Source organism: Salminus brasiliensis, chromosome 14 (genome assembly GCF_030463535.1).
Source record: "Salminus brasiliensis chromosome 14, fSalBra1.hap2, whole genome shotgun sequence".
Lineage (NCBI taxonomy): Eukaryota > Metazoa > Chordata > Actinopteri > Characiformes > Bryconidae > Salminus > Salminus brasiliensis.
Genome location: NC_132891.1, coordinates 8,183,438 through 8,205,948, shown reverse-complemented (window position 1 = coordinate 8,205,948; position 22,511 = coordinate 8,183,438). Strand labels below are relative to the sequence as shown.

Sequence of the window (22,511 nt, the reverse complement as noted above, 5' to 3'; positions counted from 1 at the left end):
TTCCAATTTTTATGGTCTATGAGCTTCTGATGATAGCTCTGCTGTGGGGGGTCTGCCCTCCTTCTCCTTTAACTGTTTGGTGTCTATGGTGTCTAAAAAATTCAAATTACTCATTGAAATTAAAATGACTAACATTTGCAGTTCCTCTTATTGACAGACTGGTTGTAATATTCTAGCATTGATGCTTAAAGGCCTTATACTGATATATAGACAAATGTGTGGTGTTTAGACATCTGTCTGTATCTGTGTCTGTGTTTGTAGAGTTGCTGAGAAACATGGAGTTGGTGCAGAAGGACCTGAGAGCAGTCCAGTTGGAAGCGCTGGAGGAAGAGTGCAAACGAGCAGCCTGTATCGCCCTTAAAAGCTACAACCAGGCTCAGGTAGAGGGAAAGAGACTGAGAAAAAATAACCAGGAGAGAGAGAGAGAGAGAGAGAGATTTGATTTAGTCTCATCTGTAGCTTGTGGCCTCAGCAAATCTATCCATCAGAGCTGGCTAGCATATGAATCAACGTGATTACTATGAAAGAGAGGGCGAGAGAGAGAGAGTAAGAAAAAGAGCCAGAAGGAGAAATAGAGAGCAGCAGGTGGGGGGGTTGAGTGAGACATTGAGACCCAGAATGAGGGCAAGAAAGAGGGAAAGCACACAAAAGAGAAAAAGAGAGGCAGAGATAGTGGGAGAGCTTGAGAGAGAGAGACAGTGAAAATGAGAGAGAGTGATAAGGATTGTAAGAGTGATTCAGAACACATATAGAAAGAGAATAAGTGAGACAGAAACACAGAGAGAGAGGAATAGCGTGTCAAAGAGAAAAAAATATGAGAGCAAGATAAAGATGAATATATATAGAGAGAGAGAGAGAGAGAAAGAGAGAGAGAGAGGGCAAAATAGTGAAAGTTATGCCAGTCTTACACCAAACGACTTTATCAAGCGATTTTACTGTCACAGACAAGTTTACGGAATAAAAGCAAGCCTCATCATCTTGATCGTTTGGTGTAATCATCCGTGTTTAATATTAATATTAGCACAGGTTTTTAGTCGTGGCTCATGCAAATTGTGACTTGGGCATTCTGAATAACCAACAGGTGAGCTCAGACCTTGCTGTCCATGTATATTTAACCAGGGTTGTGTCCACATTATGCAGCGTCTTTTTTACGGGAATGTGAGATCCATCTATTGTACACAGTCTCCTGGAGCAGGACAGTTTTGATGAGAGCAGTTGTAGTAAAACATAAATGATGTTGGTGAGCTTTTACACGAAAATGTCCAGATACTATCCATATACAAAACACATGTTAATGCAGCGTGTGTAAACAGGCCCATAAAGAAAGAGAGAGCTCTCTCAGTGGAGCTTTTTATAGAATCTTCTAACAGCAGATCTGCTCTGAGTGTTTTCTTTGCAGCTCATTAAAATTATTAAGTGTTTACTCGTTTGCTCAGTAACAGACAAGTTACCCATATGTCGGCATGTTTTGCGGAGGATGTTCCACATTATTTCCTGATCTGAATCAGTCTGGTAAACCTTTAGCTTCTCTGTTGCTTAGTGTCACTTCTGGTCGATAGGTAGCGATTCTCCAAGGTCACGCTAAATCTTTCTAAGGTTGAAGGCCAAAGCAGAGCCCTGAACTCCCTTGACCCCAAGTGACATTTTGCAGGTGGACGAAAGACAGGAGAGAGAGAGGCAGGAGAAGCTAAGACAGGAGGGCGAGGGGATGAAGGAGGTGTGGCACATGGTGACCTCCGACTTGCTGACTGAGTGTCCGGAGGCCGCAGAGAGAAAAGGTGAGGGGTCAGTGGAGGCCCTTAGAGTGCTGCCGGATCGCTGGAAGGGAATGGGACCCAAGCAACTCAGTGCTATCTACAAACAGAGGGAGGAACAGCGTGCTGAGAGAGAGGTGAGATGGAGCTGCCTAAACTGAATTTGTGTTTTTCAAACATTTTATCTCAGCCAGCTCAGAGGATTCTATAGTTTTTAGGTGTTTAGGCTTGAAGAGTCTGGGGATTTAGTATACTTTGGAATTGTCATCTCCTGACATCTCCATCTCCTAATTCTCGACAATCCTATGGAGTCCTTTCAGACCTAACAACTTAGTTCTTATTTTACAACTTGAGGGGTATCCAAAAGGAAGCCAATGTATAAAGAAGATAGTGACACTGTTGTAGTGGGCCTGGTCTCTGATAAGGATGAGAGGGCCTACCTGGATAAGATTAAACACCTGAACAATTGGTGGTATGATAACAATCTGCTTCTTAAATGTCAGCAAGAAAAAGATGCTGATAGTGGGCTGTTGCAGAATACATGAGAGGAGCTAACATACTGTCTAGATCAGCGGAATGGAAATGGAAAGAGTAGACCATGGAAAAAGTAGACAGTCTCAAGTACCTTGGTGTTCACTTCTCGTTGTGGTCCTGCCACATCCACTACCTGGTGAAGAAGACCCTCAGACTCCAAAGGGACTTTAAGCTGCTCTCCAAGGTGCTGAAGAACCAGGCGTGAGCTACAGGGGTAGCAAGCACCCCAGCATTGAGCTGTGGACCAGTGGAACTGTGTTCTCTGGAATGGTGGTGCTCCATCCAATACCTTTGTGATGAGTTGGGGAGTTGGTGATGAGGTGGAGTGGTGATCATCCAACGTCCTAACCTCACTAATGCTCTTGTTGCTCAATGCAATCAAATCCTCACAGTAATGCTCCAAAATCTAGTAGAAAGCCTTCCCTGGACAGTAGAGACAGTAACTCCAACAAAAGCAGGATGAGCTCTTTTGTTGAATACCATTGATTTCAGTAGAAACAATGAATGAGCAGGTGTCCCAACACTTTTGTCCAGATAATGTACATAGTATAGGACAATACACTTACTACTTACTTACTTACTTACATATACTATACAATTATATTATCTAAAAAACTTCTTCTGTTCCCATTTTAGGTTAATTTAAATAGCTCTCAGAGTCAGCATTCTCTCTGTGCTGTTTGCACTGGCATCTCTGTCTGTTCTCCACAGGCACAGAGACAGCTGGAGAGGCAGAGGGAGCTAGCATGGGGTTTGCAGCAGCTGGAGCAGAACAGACAGCAGGTGGAGGAAGAGAGACGACTGAGGGAGCTGGAGAGAGAGAGGAGAGTACAGCTGGACAAGTACAACCAGCAGCTGGCCCAAGAGCAGCAGATACAGTAAGGGCAGCACACCTTCACTTACCACAGAGCAGCAGGAAATGAATGAGCCTCACCTCACGGCCAACATCATTCTCATAGCTTTTACTCAGTTTCATGAGATCCAGCACCTATCATAAGTCTTTGACCTGATATTAAGTGTGCATCAATGATTCACTGCATTTTGTTAAATGGTAAGCAATGATATTTTCTGTTTTAATGAGTGTTTTTTTTACAGTTAAAGGTGCCATAGAATAGCTGGGGTGGAAAATGTCCAGATGCTGTTTAACAAGTCTGTTTACCACCCTGTTATTTTACTAGAAACACATAAATTTGCCTTCTGTGCAGGACTCAGCGTCTCTTGGTGTACAGTTGGCATAGTGTGCTAGCTGGAGAGTTTTAGTGGAGTCTGGTGGGGTACCTGCTCGTTTCGTCAGCTTGCCTGTAGAAAAAGCATGGGCTGCTTTGAGAGAAAATAGAAGCTAAAGCTAGCTGACTGAGTTAAGCACTACTCTGTGAAGTGCCTGATCAGCCCTTCTGTGAGTGGTGCATCATCCAGTTAGTTAGCATTAGCTTTATATTCTCCCAAAGTAGCCATTGCGTTTAGCCTATAAAAGCTTTCACTAGCTGGGTGTATGTAAATTTTGGGGGCATGAGTTAAGTTGTGTAACAGATTTGCTAATTGGTAGAATTGGCTCATTTTTCGTATGTGGGTTTTGCTTTCGAAGGAGGACACAACAGTGTTTGAGGTTTACAGTTTGTCATTTCCATGTACAGACCGCTCAATATTCAATTATGATAAATACAGATAAATACAGTCCCATTCTAGGGCACCTTTAATTAAGTGCTATTTTACAACTCAGCAAGAAGTCAACTCTAAAATCTTGCTGTGATGATATTATTCACTTTGGAACATACTTTATGGGTTATGATATTTTATGTAATATTCTAAACCACTGTGCTCTTATGCAGCCTGAAAAATGTAATGTTTATTTGATCAAGGAAAGCCAAGAGAGTAGGAATCATTTAATTGATTAACACTTCGAATTGTCTCTTTTGCAGCCAGCAGTACCTCAGCAAGCAGATTTACACCAACCGGCCTACCTCCCGCTACTTCACCCAATTCAACACAAGTTCTCGCTAGATCCCTTTTTCACCACCTCCCCAACATCAAAGAAATAAATCTGAATGTTTACATTTTAAACGATGGTAGAGTTACACTTACAGAACTGTCACATTTAATCAGGCCCATCACATTCATTATGATAGCAAACTACGGTACTCAACGATAGACACCACAGCACCTCGATTTTCACATCATTAACACTTTTGCAATAGGTGTAGATTGTTTCATGGACTTTATTTTCGAAGCATTTACATACAGTGGCTGATTCATGATTCACATACAGTATCACTGTCCACTTCAACCCCACTGTTACAGACCCACCCCAATCAGTCCCTTATTCACTTTCCCACTTTTCCAACACGCCCTCATGGCACAGAGAAACACAATGGAAAATACAAACCCAGAAGTGCACTCCCACACATTCATTTAATTCTGATCCACTGATTCTGTTTTTACTTTTTTAGTCTTGGTTCTATTCTATCTGATTTCTTGAATTTTGTTTGATTTGATTTTATGTCATAAACCGGGAGCACATGACATAAGAGACTCTATCAATCAAGTGATGTCTATGCCTGGACCAATCGAGTACTGAGCCTACAGAAGCTGAAGCCAGTTTTAGATTTTTTTAGCTATTTGAAAGAACAGTAAAACAGTAGAATGTGTACTGATAGGATGATACATTGCCCTAGTCATGCTGTGCCCACAAATGTGTCCTTTCATAACAACTGCGTTGGGGCTGGAAGCGAATGCTGGTAGACATGCCAAATATGCTACTCCTCTTGCAATGTTGAATGTTCCATGTAAAAAGCTACTTTACCGTCTTGCTAATAATTGATAAGAACTAGGCAGGTGTCAGATTACAGTTCATTTTGCCACTGTGCGAACCCTTAGATCAAGCACATTTTACTGTCATTGCTCATCAGCACAGCGGAATTTAATCTCTGCATTTAACCCATTGGTGGCAGTGAACACACACTCACACTTGTGATTAGGGCAGTGAGAGCACACAGACAGAGTGGTGGGCACTGACCTCAGCACATGAGAAGAAATTAGGGAATAGGTCCTCTGTGGATGCCAGCTCTGGGGATTAAACCAGAGGCCTTTCATTCCCTGGCCTAGCTCTCTAACCTTTAGACTTTAGATCTCAGCCCCCCTTAGCTTGAATACATGATCAAACAGAGTCTAAGTGTGACCATTTTTATGAAATTCATTTAATAAATATCATATGAAACATATGAAAGGTTCCTTAGTAAAATCTCACATTAGATTGAATAGGATTTAAGACAGCATTCTGTAAAGCTTGATACTGGGAGGAATGATACTGATGTGTTAGAACATCCGCTCCTGACTTTAGAATCAGTCCTCACAGAAATAGTGATGTTTTAGACTGCCTGTCTTTTCATGCATTGCCCTTAGCAAATATATGTGTAGTGCAGGAGAAGCTTTCACTATAGATGTCACAGAAAATATGTATTTAGAAAATGATGTGATTAAAAGACCGTGTGCATTTGTGGGCAGAGAATGGAAAGGTCAATGTGGCTACACTGGAAAAAAAAAAAAAAGTCAGGCCAATTTGTTATGATAACTGGTAACTGATTACAGTGTGTTTTACTGAGTGTTCATTTTGTCAGAAGTTCTCCTAATTTACATTTTTACTTCCAGTAAATCTCAGTTTTCCCCACTCTCCCATTATTCCCATTTGCAGGTTAGAACTCCCCCATCACATGATGGACACCTGCCTATTCTTGTCAGACGTCTCTGACAATGTAGGGCTGTGGTGTTGAACTTATGATCTCCTGACTTTCGACAAGCAGGCAGTTAGACAGATGTGCCACTGTAGAGTATATCTGTGTAGAACATCTGTGTCTAAGAAAGAACTGTAAGGTAAATTTACTCAAGAGTGTTTTAGTTTGTGTAATTTCACAGCTCTACAGTATAATCTGCTACTTTATCATTTAAAATTGGCCTGGCATTAAGATTTTAACAGTGCACAATGCAACCTAGCATCCTGTTGGAAATCTACCCTTCATCTCCTCTATCTGAAAAGCAAAAAGCAGTAAAGTGAATATCTGTAAGTTGACTCTACTTCTCTCTAAGGCCAACGCATGCTCGGACACTAACAGAACACAGATGTCTAGCAGCAGCTCGGTTGAATATTGACATAGTTCACATCACTTTAATTCCTCCTGTATGAAAATAGACTTCTAAGAGAATTTTGTCCTGAGTGTGTCTGTACAGCATAAACAAGGGAGGCCGACACAAAGCACCATTAAAACCAGCAGCCCCGGCCTACTGCATCACACACACTCACACATGTATATCTCTCCCGGCGGACCTCGGCTCGCTGCAGGCAGCACGGAAAGGCTGGTTTCAATGACTCTGAGTCAGCACATTGCAAATTCTCCCTGCGTGTGTATACTGTATGTGCACTGTACAAACAAGACTAGAGCATCTTCTCGCACTGCTTTTGCAGACATAGCTTTGCAACAGATAGACACAATACTGCAACTCTATGCAAACAGGAAACAGCTGGAAATTTACGCCACAAGGAAAGTCATCTTGTTTGGGTTCTCAGTTTAAAGGTCAATGGCCAGTGACGTATTGTTTTCCGGCCCCAACTTATATTAGGAATCGATAATAACTGAGTAGTTAAACATTATCAGGCCATGTCATAACAGTGTAACTACTATATTAGTACAGCTTGTGTAATTACACACAGTTATCAACTTCAATCAATGTTCATGTAAACACAATTGCCCTCATGTTATTTATTTGTACTTGGTGCCTGTTTACACCTGGCATTAATGTGTTTTTTGCGATCGGATCACGTTCTGATTTTGTTCACATGAAAATCCAGGAGTAAACACCGCCAAGACACACCGTGATCAGATCTCTAAACTGTTCACAGTCTCCTGGAGCAGGACAGTTTTGAAGAGAAACTGTTGCTTACAGGAATTGGATATGATGTACGCATTGGTGTAATTTTTATGGGGAAGAGTAAAATAGAACTCATCTGGTCACACTAAGGACACATTTTAATGGCAAGTGTAAACAGATTCCGGTCAAAGTAAATCCAGATACTATCCGGATAAAAACAATGCATGTTAATTCCATGTGTAAACAGGCCCATCTATATCATAAAAGAGGATACGCTGTTACAGCTATTGAGATGCATTTATGCAAGTTGTACTACTGTAACCCCTTTTAACACTGATTACATCAGCAGTAGTTACATTGTACAAGTGCCTGGATTTCTAATGTGTAATTACAAACTTATTAGAGACATTTAATCTGAAGTGGGACCTATTTTCCTTTTTTAAAAAAAGTTTTCTTGTTTATTTTTTGGGTTTTTTTGTGATTAAGATTATCAAAGAACGGTTTGTTGATTTTTTTTTTTTTCATTTTTGAAAGCTATTCACTAGTTATCTAGAACATGTATATCACAACTAACATTTTATGCCAAAAGGTCAAAGCTTAAGAATTAAAACATCAACAACTGTAAAACCAAGACCGAGGTAATCAACGAGACACTTTTCACTGTTTTTTTTAAATCCCATAACAAAACAATCATTTGGAATTTATTTACATTCAAATAAAAACGGAGAGGCATTTTCTTCCCATCTCCAGTCTGCTCTCAATTCCTCCTCAATGACAGGATTGGCCTTAGAGCTTCTTTTAGCATTCGTTTCTTAATGCTGTTCTTTTCATTTATTTCCACATAACACTGCTCAGCAAAACTCAAAACATACCACACAGCGAAAGAGGAACAAATGCTATTTGGTATACTGGTAAGGAATCCAAAATCCCACCCCAACAAAGCATACATTCACTGTGTAAGACACAAACCGCAATAAGTACACATATGATTGTGTTTTACATATCCAAAACAAAATTCGCCCAAACTGTGCATGTGTTCCATGTGTTGATGTATTTGTGTATGGGGAGTGTACAAAATAACGGAAAGCCACACATAAAAAACCTCAGATTCAAAGATGCACTTTGTAGCTTTACAGTTACTGGCTGTTACTTTGCTCATCTGTATCTGCATAGTTTATCAGCCTCCTTCTGCCCCAGCTGTCATTAAAAAGGAACCCCCACCCTCACAGGACCACCAGTAACCACCGACACTGACATGGTTGCATGGTAGATGGACCACCCTCAGTGCAGTAGTGATACTCACATGGTAGTGGCATGCTTGTTTTTGTATGACAGCACTGTTGATTGAGTATTTACACACCACAAAGTCACTGCTGGTTTGAGAGTGGCCCAAGCACCAAAAACATGCAACCAACAGTGGTCCTGTGGTCAGAAATCAACTAGGGCTGTAGGGCTTGAGAATGACTGACACAAATTGTGAGTGGAAAAGCACGTTTGTTATAATCGCACAGCAGTAAAATGGAATTCAACCATATTTAAGCCATCCGTGGCACACTCACACTTGTGAATGAGGAAGAAAACACATAGAGAAGGGAGCAATAGGGGGTTGGGTGCCTTGCTCAAGGGCATCTCAGCTGTGAATGTTCAGGAAAGACAAAGCACTGCTCCTTCACTTCCCTGTCTCCACTTCCTGCTGGTCCTGGGGACTGAACTGGCGCTCTCACGGTCCCAAGCCCACTTCTCTAAACCTTTAGGCCACGGCTACCGCAAAATAAATACAGTCTATGAACTGTGGAACTCCAAAGTGCTCCAATATAGGAGGTGATTCTAATCAGGTTGCAACTGTACAGGTTTAAAAAAAAACCAAGCAACGCTGTATGTACTCATATGTGCTGAGAATGCACTAATGTGCTGACAGTGATCCACAAGGTGGTCCAAATAATATCTGGTCAGTGGCAATCCAGTGGTAGATGAGGTAGAAGGGGGCTGATAAATCATGCGGTATGCCCATGTGGGGCCTGTATGGAAAGCCCAACTAGGACATCTTCCATGTTGGCCCCACATATGGATGCCTAACAGGGTCACTGACAATGATCTGACAAGGGTCAGTGAGGGGTCCAGGAGAGGTTAAGCATGGGCCCCACCTGGCTTGTAGTTTACACACTGGGCCGAGATAGGACTCATGTGAGATTAAGGTGGGCCGTAATGAAGAAGCTTGTTTGGGAAGCGCAAGTGGGCACCAGTAACATCACATGTACAAACCCACTCGTTGCACACATGTGAGCCCCAGATGAGCTTGTTGGCTGGCAGTAGACAGGCTTCAGTCAGTCATTGTAAACCTACAAAGTGCACATATACACTCTTAAAAACAAAGGTGCTACCAAGGGTTTTTGAGCAATGCAATAGAAGAACCACTCTTTTGAATAAAAGAGAAAGAACCATGTCTGTAAAAGAGATTGCATCTTTTAAAGGTATGAGGAACCTTCACTTAATGTAAGGGTCCTTTACTAATGTATAGGTTCTTCACACTCACACATCTATTATAAACACGGCTCTTCTGTAGCATAGAAGAACCGAGAGAACCCTTTGTAAGACCTTAATTTTTAAGGTGTATGGTGGGTTTTTTTTATATGCTGTTTCTAGTTTGTACACCACCATATATATGTGTGTGTGTGTGTGTGTGTGTGTGTGTGTGTGTGTGTGGTGTACTCTCACAACCCTATCAAACTCAACACTACCTCATACCCTTTTACACATCTGAAGTGTGTATTCATATGGCTTTACACCAACAGGACTGCAAGAGAGGATTTGTCAGTACACATTGTTTAATACACTACAATAACGTACAATAAAAAGAGACAAACACATAGAAAAATGAGGAACATTGTACCTGAAGACGATGGGGAGGTGAGACAGGAGAGAAATGGCAAGCTTTTGCGGCAATATCTGTTATGCAGACAGGCACAGGGACTGATGGAGATGACAGCTTCTAATACTGTAAATGGCTAAATGCTAGATGCGACTATATACAGCTTGATATAAAGCACCTCATCTCAACGTATCATTGCATCTTATATATATTTACAGTATGTTGACTGGCTATGGAGTACAGTATATGGATTGGCTGGATGTGTATTGAACTCAGTAACAAACCACACAGACGTTATGAGGAACAGAGGAGAGAACACGATGCATAATATCGGCAATAAAAAAATAAAAGCAGAAATGAACGTTACAGATAGGTCAAGACAATGGAATGGCGAACCACACAACTATATATAATAAATAGCTACATCGATGCAATCCATACGCAGCGCGTGCTGTGCATATGCTTGCATGATGCACTGATCAGGATTTTAAGGCCCTCAATTCTCCCTGCTCTTCTCTTTCTCTACTGCCCACTGTCCTCTGTATTTGGCATTAACCATGGGGTGTCTTTACGTCTTATGGTGTTTTAATCGTCGGGTTAAAGTCATTTGCGTAGACTGAAAAGAACGGTGGGCTGAACTGACTTGATTTTGATGTGTATGTCACACAGTGGTATTTTTACAGCGGGAGGCAAAAACAGGCTTGACTTTTTATGTAAGCCAATGTTGCAGGATTGTGGACCAACTGATTTTGGACCATTTTTGTTAGTCCATTCGTCATAAAATGTTCACACAAAGTAAAGAGAGCTGATAGGTTTAAACGAGAAAGAAAAATAAACGGTTTACTATATCAATAAATAAGTGCCAAAAGCAGCTCAAATAAAGAACAAAAATGTGTTGATGTCTTTTATTACTGCTGTTATGATTATGACAGCATAAACATTTTTTATAATTTGAAAACACCACTTGCTCTTTACAGTGTCAATAAATTAATGAATGGACCAACATACTGTTAGTTAACTCAGCTTAGTTTACTCCAAAATTCCACTATTTTTGTCTGCGTCTCACTTTGGTCAACAATACATTAATTTAGGCCTTAAAAACATTAGCAAATGTGTCTTGATGTGATTTGAACCTATAGTCTCTTAACAAGCGGGCAGTTAGGCAGTTGCACCACTCCAGAGCTCTGAAACCTTGTACATTTCTCTGTCCATGAACAGTTTTTTTTATGTAGTGTAATTCCACAGCTCTAGACCGACCCTACAGTCTAACTGCTGCTCATGCACTGCTGTGAGGAGATCATAATTTCAATTCCCAGCATAGGCTCAACACTTCACTGTCAAAAGCCTCCTAGTCTGAGGATGTCATGTGATAGAGGTGAGTTTTAACCTGCAGATGGGAACAAACAATAAACAAGTTGAGGGGGAGGAGCCACAGACTAAACACCTTAGACAATACTGCAACCATTTCAGCTGCAGCTCATTTACTAATGCTTTTCAGGACCAACTCAGTATGGATTGTTAACCACACTGAAGAAACAAGTCAGAACGTTTTTAGTCAATTAAAAAATTACTGGGGAAAAAATCCTGGTATTAAAATTAATTGAAGTTAAGAATGAAAACAAGACACAATCTATAAATTATTATAAAACTAAGAGAAGAAAAATTGTTAGGAAAAGAGTTATTTGAGCAATGCCAAGAAGAACCAGATTTACATTTGTATAAACAAAAAAAAGTGCATCTGAGTTGGTAAAGAACTTTTACACTCACTTCTTTAAACCTATGAAAGGTTCTTTACACACATCCCTTTTACAAAAAGATTCTTTATGGAAGTAAAATGGTCATTCTATTGCACTGCTTAAATACCCTTTAGTATTATTTTTATTATTAATAGAGCCTGTGGAACTGATGTACACATCTGAATCAAGTCATTTCATAGCACTGTTTTTTTGACTGTTGACTGTTCTGTAAGTTTTGCAGGCAGAAAACCTGGGATGCCGTTTGCTATCACCTGTGGTTATCTACTGTATACACTACTATTGCAAATTTACCTGTAAACAGTTTACTTGGCAGTCCCTACTTATATGAATGTCAGTCTGTACTGAAAAAGGTGATGCACTGAACTGAAGTTCTTTCCACATGAATAAAATGATTACATTACTTTCAGGTCCCTCACTGCTGGCAGTAACTGTCAGGATGTAATACATGCCATTCATGTGGAAATCTGAAGGAAATTCAGTGCATCACTCTTTGCAGTGTAATCTCGTCTAGTCTAGTATTTCCCTCCAGCTATGCTCGAAGTGCACAGGTTGGTCAGAGCGTGTGTAAAGTCAGTCTCAGCAGTGTATCTGGTGTATCATTACTTGGCATCAGCTTTCAGTGTTTGTGTTTACACTGTACTGTGCATATTGATTGTTTGGTCAGTCACTTAGATATGAGTTAAGTGGGCACGTGTGTGAATCCGGCTTTGACCTGAGGCCTACCCTGCCCCGCTAGTCTAGCACAGCGGCAGAGTTGGGCAGGCCATGGGTGGTGGGGCCGACGGAGACAGGGGTGAGGAAGGAGCTGTCCTGGGGGTCCACTTCGGTCTCGTCTCTGGCACCGCTGTACTGACTGGCCAGAGACTCGTCCATGATCACCTCCGTCTGAACGCTGTTGCTGTTGCCGTAGTCCAGAGCTCCATCGCTACACAGCTTACTGTCCTCACACAGAGACGGCTGACTGGCCGTCCGCTTCTCTTCATTATCACTTTTCACCCAAACAGAGAGAGAGAGAGAGAGTAAGAAACATAGCATGAAAGAAAAACAGCAAAAAAAGAGACAGTGGGACGAAGAGTGAGGAAAAGATTATTAGAAAACGGACAGGAAGATAAAAGGGCAGAAGGAAGAGAGAAACAGAGAGTGGAATGAAAAAGGGAGAAAGAGTGTCAAAGAGATTAAAGGCAAGTTTAAAAAAGAAAGAAAAATAAATTTGAGATAAAAAGAGAGACAAAGAAAGTGAGAGACAGGGAGACAAAAAGACAAAGACAGGAAAAAAGACAGATGGAGACAAAAATAGATATACAGGACGACAGAGAGAGAGGGAGACAAAAAGAGATACAGAAGAAGACAAAGACAGAGGGAGACACAAAAGAGAGAGTGAGACAAAAAACAGATGGAGAGGGAGAGAGACAGGGAGACAGGAGACAGAGGAAAACCAACAGAACACAGAGAGAAAGACACAGATAGAGGCAGAGGAAGACAGACAGAGCAAGACAGAGAGATGGACACAGAAACATAGATAGGCAGAGACAGAGATGGACAGAGAGATAGACAGAGGACGACAGAGAGAGATTTCTATAAAGAGAGAGAGAGAGAGAGAGAGATAGAAAGGAGGACAAATATTTATACATTGTTTTCAAATTGCAAGAAAATGACCAGGGAAGGACAGAGGGGTAGAGTAGCTCAGGGTGGTGGTGAGCTCAGTACCGGGGAGGAAGCAGGTGCATGCACTTAAAAAAAGACACTGCAAATCATACCTCTCTAGAGATCTGGTAAGCATGGGGAGAAAACATCAGGACAGAGAGAGGGAGAGTGTGAGGAACCGACAGAAACAGCAGGAATTTACAGTCGGGATTTGTCCTTGAGCTTAGGGATCTGTATCTCAGGGAAGCACATACCTGTACTCGCCAAACGTCTCGTCCTTCATCGGCCTGGCCTCTGAGTCCACCTGACCCTCCTCCTTTTCTTTAACTGAGACAGAGAGCAAAGCGCATCACACATTTATGGGAGCTGATATTACGGATACCAAAACCCAGCTGCTCCATTGAGTACTCTGAGCTTCTTTGTTACTAAGCAACAGACAGTGGAGTGGACAATATAGTGTTCCTATACATGATAAAAGTGTTAAAAGCCACTGGATGCTATGGATATTAGATACACTGTATGGGCAAAAGTATTTTGCCCAAAAGGTTATGTACTGTTTACCTGTTGACCTTGTCACTGGTCATTGCTGTTTGCTTCTTTAGTGTTTATTCAGGTATGGACTTAGCTCTTCTTAGTTCTATGACCACTGTTTTGGACTCTCTTTAGAGCAACACTTGCACAAACGTACACTTGTATCCGATCCTCTTGCCTTTTGTATTACACTGACGCTGCAGTTGCAGCAGGAAATGCTGTAGGATTTCCCCATGGTGTATCCATAGCTGACACAGAAAGTAAATTCAACAATTTTCACCTCACCTCAAATGCACTCCTATCAGCCATGACATATGTAATGAGGTAGCTTCTTTAGTTTTACTCGGGAGCTATGAGGCTAATGTAGCTAAACAGTAATGGGATTTTATGGCAGGTGTTGCTATGGTGGGGAAGGGGCAACCGAGTGCCAACCACATGGCTTCTCTGATCGTTCCCAGGCCCACTTCACTGTCCAGGGTGCTGGATGTGTTGGCTGTCCATTCAGCACCACTGTTTTGGATAGTCCATGAGGCCATTTGGCTAGGAGGTGGAGCATCCAGATCACCCCTCACACAGCTGGAGAGTGCTAACAAGGCCACCTGACCTCACTCAGATGCCAGCATAAACATTTTAAACATGAGACTTGCTGTTTTGTCCCTTGTTATTTTATTTTCCCCTTTTATCCCTTTCTCTCTCAGCTGACGGTGGGCCACCAGGTCACTGCCTTGTTTACTCATTTTTCTCTGTCTTTCTAACAGAAGACCAAACCTCAGGGAACACAGCACCCACTTAGCAACCTCTGAAAGTCCTCTTTGCCTGACAGCAGAGAGCTCCAAGTAGTATGTTCACATGCCTACTAAGTTGCACATACTTTACTGTGTAATCATTACTGTGTAATATTTGTCATACCTGAGTACTTGCCGCCCTTGCTTCGTTTGATAAAGCAGAGGATGAGCAGTATCAGCAGCAACAGCACAAGGGCACTGATCAGCCCAATGAACCAGCCTTCAGTAGCAAACCCATTCTTCACCTCCATGGCTTCTGTGGGCAGAGCAGGGAGACAACAGACTGAATTTGCCAGTATTTAAACAACAACAAAAAATGTCCGAACCTTTTTAGTCAATTGAAAAAGTCCAAATTACTGGGAAAAAATCCTGGTATTAAAATCAATTGAAGTTAAGAATGCAAATAAGACACAATCTATAAATTATTATTAAACTAAGACCTGTCCACTCGTACCCAGACATTTAAAAAAAAGAAAATTCTGCAAATTCTGCATTGACAAAAACAGAAAATCGCTTATGCAAATAGAGATATAGAGAACTAGAGAACTACATAAGTCATGAAGTACGTCTACACACTAGATTTCAGATTTTCACATATAAATTTTACCAAATCTTCTTCCCCAATTTGAAAGGACCCAACCCTCTCCCCCTTCTCCCCCTTTCACATGTAATGCTCTTGACACTGACACACGCCTCCTCCAACACCTGCGCAGCCAGCCACTGCCCCTCAATACAATGTCACCAGGCAACCAAGGCGTTTGGAGGCCGCCAGGTACCCAGCTGTCCTAATGAGACCTGGAATGAGCCACAGCTGAGGCTGATGAGTGCTCTTAGTTAAGGGGCGGAGCCTAACCAAAGCACACTGGAGCGACATTACAGATAGAGAGCAAGGTCTTTGTGTAACCGTGTCAAAATGCATATGGATAAACTGCTAGTTTGATAAACCAGTAATATGCCCTCACCCTGCATTACCAACAAGATGTTAGGCTTTACAGGAGGCACCCGTGTATGTGTGCATGTTTGTGTGTGTGAACAGGCTACCTGCCCCCGCTGTCCGTATTTCAGTCTCCCAGAAGGTGCCGTTGCTGAAAACAAGGTGCAGGCGGTACTGGGAGCCGGGCTGCAGGCCCTGCAGGGAGTAGAAGGACTGAGAGGTGTTCACTTTCTCTGACTGCTTCCAGCTTCCTCGATCTGGGCAACAAAAACACAAATACAACAGTTTTAGTAAAGTGCCCAGCAACATTAATCCTGTACAAACGTACACATTCCACGTCGTACATGTTATGTTTGTTTTTATCACATGTGGAGGTACTTAACCCTTTAAATCCAAGTGTATTATATTTGATACACACGCCACATAGATACAGAAATCTTGGGACACCAGCCTGTTCATTTCGAAATCAAGGGTGTTAAAAAAGTCTTTATCCTGCTTCTGTTGGAGTAACTGTCTCTACTGTCCAGGGAACACTTTCTACTAGATTTGGATTTTGGAGCATTGCTGTGAGGATTTGATTGCATACATTTTTTCAGAGAGGCCAGGCCCACTGCTATAAAGTTTAATGCTGGGGCGGGGGGGGCTTTATACCCCTAGGTTCATGTTTATCTTCTGCTGTTTATCTTCTGCTGAATGTCCCATTTTTTGGGCAACTTTTCACTACTAGACTAGAGACTAGACAAGCTGTGTGTGAGCATATGTGCACATCTGTATCAGCAATGAATATAACTTAAAGTAGTTATATAGAAGTGGTGTGCACAGACATTTGAACTTTTGTACTTGAGTTTTTGAGAGCTCTGCAAAATCACTGTGAACAATAAATAATTGATAATTAGTTGATAAATGATGGATCAAATATGACAAACTAAAAGTCACACAAGCAGTGAGACTATTATTATTAGTTATTTATTTTCCTTTTTGTAATAATTGGTCCGAAGGTCCAACAAACACTCCTGACAGTTTCTGGTTATTATTTGATGGTTCTGGCTTTAAAAGGGTTAAGGAAGCACAGTTCATTCTTTTTGCTGTAAAGACCTCACTAATCTATACAGAATGTTTATACAATATACATATACATTCAGTAACATCAACTCTTCCTAACCCCAGTCCTTTGACCCCAACACTGCTCACATGTTTATGCTTTCCTGTGACGTAATGTTAAATATATCCCAGTTATTTCAGTATAACCTAGAGTAGTGGTTCTCAAAGTCAATGCTAGGAACCCTATGCTCTGCACATTTTCTTTTTTTTTTTTAGTGCATTAGTTTTGATTATGCATCAGTTTTATCAGGCCAAACTCTAAAAAAATAGACAACCTAGAAAACATGCACATCCTTTTTTATTAATTCACTGTTCACCTGTCCGGGCCAGATGTGCTCCAGTATAGAAAACACAAAAAATGTGCAGAGCATGGGGTTCCCAGAATTGACTTTGGGAACCCTTACTCTAGGTTATACTGAAATAACTGATATATTTAACATTACGTCACAGACATATGTCCATTTAACATAACCCACCCGAATAGCACTTACGAGTAAAAATCTTTACCGCAATTATCCAACAGGACGTCATATGATCAGCAGTCTATATGATGTTCCTCTTTCTATAGGATGTCATTCAATATGAATGAGCAAAAGATAACAAACCCATTAACTGTTTTAGCAAAGCACTTACCGTTCTTCTTTAGATAATTAATGTGGAAGCCCACATTTCTCTGTCTCTCGTGAGTAACCCAGGTTAAGTTAACTGAAGTCTCTCCAATGGAAAAACTGATGTTACGGGGTGGAGCTGTTTTATACACAAAAACAAACACACATAGGCACACATTAGTGCATTAGTTTTGATTATGCATCAGTTTTATCAAGCCAAACTCTAAAAAATAGACAAAAAAAAAAACATTCACATCCTTTCAAAGAGTCAAATACTCTTTGACTTGGAGAACAAAACCACTGCTGAAGCTCCAATGTCACTGAACACTGATTCTTTTTTCCCCCCAGTATATATATATATATATATATATATATATATATATATATATATATATATATATTAATCACTGTTCACTTTAAAGCTTAACAAAGTTAACACCCCCTACCCCCCTCTCCACCAAAGGGATGGCAAATAATAAAAAATAAAAACACAACCAAAATACATAGAAATTATGATGAATAAAGAAACATAAATCCAAGAAAATTAAGTAATATAAGGTCTGTCTTTCTACACTAAAAATACCATACCACAGTTATGGCAAGGTCATTACTAGGAGTATACGTGATTGTTTCTTTTAATTTTTAGATCACAGAAATGCAGGACATGCAGGACAAGCCTGAAAAACACAGGTTTTCACTTTAACCTCAGTTAATCACTGCACTTTCACACTCCTCATTACTCAGTACATTGCTTCATCGTTATTAATGTATCCCTGAAGGTATCCAGTGTAGGTCTGAGTTGACCATTCTACGCAGTGTGTGAAAAGTGAAAAATGGACCCAAAACACAACAGATGGAGACATAAAAGAGCTCCCGGAGCTCTGTGTTTTGTGTTGCACATCCAGCATTGTGTACCTCCATCCAGTGTTGTGGCTCCCTCTTTAATGATGGGCATGCCAGTTCCAGCTGCGGTCTCCCCCCGCAGGTCAAAACGGTAACGGCTGCTAGAGTCCAGCTTTTTAAGGGTCAGCTGAGTTACCCTTGGGTTGTCAATCTTTTCCATCTGCATGGGCTTATCTGTGTTATCCACTGCAGAGAGAGAGAGAGAGAGAGAGAGAAAGAGAGAGAGAGATAGAGAGAGAGTCAGAGATATAGACAGACAGGAGAAATTAAAGAGGGAGAGAGAGAGGGAGGGTGACAGGAAAGGAGATGGAAAGTAGAAAGTCTGGAAGGTTTGTTTGAGGTAAACTTGTGAAACACTCTGTTCTTTGTAGAAACGATGCTGCATCAATCACTGATTAGTGCAGCACATTTCTGTCAGTGTGAGATTAATGGACTAATTACTAATTCATGGTATTCAGTAGAAGCAGCCTGGCTGTAATATTTAATGCTGAAACACTGGAACATTACCAATATATCTAATATTGCAGCCAAGTATCTAACCCTTAATTTTCATGGTCATCTCCGGCAATTACAAAAGCATGTTATAATTTTGTAGACACACAAGTTATTTACTCATAACTAATTTAAACGTGGAAAAACTGCAGATTTGAACCTTTAAATTAATGCTACATGTGTTTGCACATAGATGAAAGAAAGTCTGAATTTGATGAAGACAAATGTTCAGTTTTACGACATTTTCCTCCCCTATTTTACATAGCCAATTATCCAAACAACCTGTTAGTGCAGAGGCTAGCAGACACCCGTGCCAGCCAGCATCACACTGAATTATATGAGAAGAGAGAGAGAGCAAGGCCAATTGTGCTCTCTCTGGCTCCGGCTGCTGATGGCAAGCAGCATGACCCAGGATTCAAACCAGCAGGTAATAGTGCCAGTGATCCTCGGGTCACAGCAATCCTTAGTCTACTTAATCACTCAGAGCCTGATGAAGTCACTGCTGTGTGTACACTCTTCTGTGGACTTTTAAGCCAGTAGAGGTGCACATTCAAATCTGTTGTTTCAAATGTAAAACTAAAGTACATGCACATTTTACAGTTACACCGTTATGCAATTACATTAAATAGTACAGCAAAACTACAATCATAACTCTAATAATCATAATATATGGTTATGGAAATGGTACAGGAAATTACATACACTGTTGGTACTGCAGTACGTATCCGGTGAGTACTCCATTGGGTTGAGCAGGTGGAGTCCAGTGCAGAGTCATCTCTGTCTCTGAGGGGCTGACTAACTCCAGAGAGGAGGGTGGACCAGGAACTGTTAGGAGAAGAGCAAGGACACAGTAGATCAGGGTTCCTGGAGCCCCCCTGCTTTGTGGCTGTCCCTTCCGATCATTCCACACATCAGCTCATGTAGCGTTTGTAAAGATTGATCATTATACAGTGTGAGTGGGTTATAGCATGACAACTATCTATTATTGACACTGAGAACCACTGATTGAACCACTGATTTCTCTGTGTCCTTAGAACTGATTAGAAGGGTCCATATCTACACCTACATGTTTCTTATATTTGCTAGTTGGCCAGAAAATGCTTTAAATGCATGAGACATCTTTTACTGAAGCCCCTCTTGCCTCTCTCACCTCCTTCAGGTGTTTGGAAAGGGCAGTCTTCTGACGGGGGTCCATCTCCTTTGCTGTTGAAGACGCTGACAAAGAGGGAGTAACAGGAGTATGGCTGCAAACCTACGAGATCCTTCTTCTCTTCAGTAGCTCCTGTTGTCACGACAACCTCGCTCACGGGCTGGTCACCCTCATTCCTCACCCACTCCTGATGGTGGTGGTGGTGGTGTTTGCCGCAGGCGCCAAAGTTCAGCAGGTGGATCTTAGAGGAAGACAGTGACAAATGCATCTCACTTTTTTACTCATCCAGAGGGAAGATGGTGAGAGGATACATGTAATTTTCTATTTCATCAATGCGGGGGAAAAAGCGGCGGCTAAGAAGCACTTCAATGCTTTCTTCTTTTAGAAACCGAAGCTTCATAATATATTAAATCTGTCTTGGATTCACAGATTGGAGAAGCAAAAACACTCTTCCCCCAAAGGAAGGAATAAAGATCTGTGGATGTGTATCTTGCCAAGTGTTGAAGACCCTGGAGATCAGAGTGCTTGTACTAAATGTTTATCTCCATGTTTCAGGGAGAGGCTTACTGATTCAGAAGTCAATGGTGTTTTCATGAGGGGTTGTAAAGGATTTTATGGCGGTGGTGAAGTACCTTGTGGCCCATCAGATGCCCTCGCACAGACTCTCTGTCCACTGGGGCCCAGGTGACCTTGATGGTTGTGCTGTTGTGCAGAACTACTCCCACATTCAGTGGCGCTTTCTGAGGATCTGAATAACACACACACACATACACACACACACACACACACACAGAACATGTGAAGCCCACCAACAGTGGAGGCTGGAGAGAGTTGTAGCAGCTAACGTACACCATTCTCTGGAACTGTTTAAGAACCCCCTTCAGTTTTTAGTACGGTTTAAGATTTGTGGGCCAAAAGGGGTGAAGGAGAGGAGGTGCTATGGTACACACTCACCCAGTACCATACGGACAGTTGTTTTCTTTGGGCTAAATCTGGTTACCCCATCATGGCCTTTATTTAACCCAGAAACCCTGGGCTGGTTTGGTCCATATTTAGCCCAACATGGACGTATTGTTGGACCAAATATAGCCCTGATGTAGCTATGAAAATAATTCGAAGAAAATGGGCTGTGCGTTTGACAACTGCTCTTGCAGTGTTAAAGGACCGCCACCCAATGCAGCACAGCACAGCACACCGGGGGGGATGGGGGGGGGGGGGGGGGTTGCAGGGTTCACAGTCGCTGAAGTCAGTTGAATTTCATTAAAATCAGAAACCATCCAATCCCTTGTCACAGCTGATTTATAACTGAACTAGCATGGCAAAGTCTGAACATACAACAGATGGGCAGACTCACAATCCTCTCCAGAGTAGCCAATGGTAGACTTGGGGTCCGGTCCTTCTCCCAGATTGTTAACAGCCTGCACCTTGATGTCAAAAGCGGTGAAATTACCCACATCTGTGACGACGAATGGCGATGAGGTGGTGAAGTTAGAATGCCACGAAGGCCCGCTTCCTAAAACTTTTCTCCACATGACCTTATAGCGGAAACCTGGTGCATTGAAGCTCTTTTTGTCCATTTCCTGCAAAAAAACACAGAGCCAAGACCCATCACTTTAACACGATTCATTACCTGCATTTGGATATCAAAACAAGTCTCTCTCTGCATTTGCTCGAGCAATTGTAGAACCTGAATATTTATATGGCCTAGACTCAAAGTAAGAAAGAGGAATAAATGATTTAGAAGTTGTTTGTGCAGGTTCAGCACTGAGCTGTTTGTAGCACTTACGTCCCATGTGATGACGAGGGTGTCGGGGTCTATGGACTCACTGCGCACGCCTTCAGGGTTACTGTCTGGCCCTGCGGAGGACACGGCAACCTCAGCAACGAAACTCTCTCACATGGCAGTAAAGGCCTGTCACTTCACATCAGCTTCATAGCAAAGCAGAGCAAAAAGCCTTCCTTAAAGTGTGCCGCTAGGAATTTATGGAGAACCTTTACTCTTTGCTGTTGAGAAATGGTCACACAAAGGGCCTGCAAGCTTCTGAGTCTTTAATATAGTTAACCCCTAAAGCCACAAGGGTTCGGAACTGTGGCTCTGAACTTCTATTGCTTCCTTTCATAACTACAGAAAGGTCCCAAAGTCACCCATAGAACACACTGAAAATCTGGGATTTTAGTCTAAAGCTGGAAATGAACAGTTTAAAAATAATAAAAAATTGAAACCTATAATGTGGTGACAAGTCAAATATTTAAGGGTCTGTCCTATTTTGAGCTGCTATTCAAATTTTAATTTGTCACACTGACCATGTTAACACTCTTGAAAAATTAGATGGGTTTAAAATCTTATTTTTTCTACTGAAGTTTAAGTTCAGACCTCCATCAGGTTGATCTATGCTTTCATCTACTTATCACTAACTTGTGGGGTCTGCAAGCCTAAGTGCAGATTGTTGTTAAAGACACTCACCAAACACTTCAGTCATGTCAAAATTGCAAAGTTTCTACTTTACATCATTTGTAATGGTGACTGTAGGTGACTGGAGTCCACTGTATATGCCTTATATTGGATTGAATAGCAGTTCAGGAATAATT

General features: G+C 41.5%; 2 protein-coding genes across 4 annotated transcripts in view; one reads left to right on the top strand and one right to left on the bottom strand.

The window, feature by feature from the left end:
• Window positions 1–4,349, top strand: part of ribc1 (RIB43A domain with coiled-coils 1) — a 7,363-nt gene extending 3,014 nt beyond the window's left edge. The window contains exons 5-8 of the mRNA XM_072656424.1: window positions 262–380; window positions 1,652–1,891; window positions 3,000–3,166; window positions 4,208–4,349. Of these exons, the coding sequence (XP_072512525.1) occupies window positions 262–380; window positions 1,652–1,891; window positions 3,000–3,166; window positions 4,208–4,289 (608 nt within the window). The 3' untranslated portion in view covers window positions 4,290–4,349. The remainder of the gene's footprint in view (window positions 1–261; window positions 381–1,651; window positions 1,892–2,999; window positions 3,167–4,207) is intronic.
• A 137-nt stretch (window positions 4,350–4,486) lies between these two features.
• l1cama (L1 cell adhesion molecule, paralog a) overlaps window positions 4,487–22,511 on the bottom strand; it is a 78,365-nt gene continuing 60,340 nt past the window's right edge. For 2 of the 3 annotated variants that reach the window (XM_072656421.1, XM_072656422.1), the window contains exons 18-29: window positions 21,709–21,779; window positions 21,277–21,502; window positions 20,555–20,670; window positions 19,923–20,163; window positions 19,475–19,597; window positions 18,293–18,466; window positions 17,403–17,516; window positions 15,776–15,925; window positions 14,859–14,990; window positions 13,673–13,745; window positions 13,532–13,543; window positions 4,487–12,762 (exon numbers count right to left, since the gene is read on the bottom strand). In XM_072656421.1, the coding sequence (XP_072512522.1) occupies window positions 12,507–12,762; window positions 13,532–13,543; window positions 13,673–13,745; window positions 14,859–14,990; window positions 15,776–15,925; window positions 17,403–17,516; window positions 18,293–18,466; window positions 19,475–19,597; window positions 19,923–20,163; window positions 20,555–20,670; window positions 21,277–21,502; window positions 21,709–21,779 (1,688 nt within the window). In that variant the 3' untranslated portion in view covers window positions 4,487–12,506. The remainder of the gene's footprint in view (window positions 12,763–13,531; window positions 13,544–13,672; window positions 13,746–14,858; window positions 14,991–15,775; window positions 15,926–17,402; window positions 17,517–18,292; window positions 18,467–19,474; window positions 19,598–19,922; window positions 20,164–20,554; window positions 20,671–21,276; window positions 21,503–21,708; window positions 21,780–22,511) is intronic. The other variant, XM_072656423.1, reaches the window with a different exon arrangement.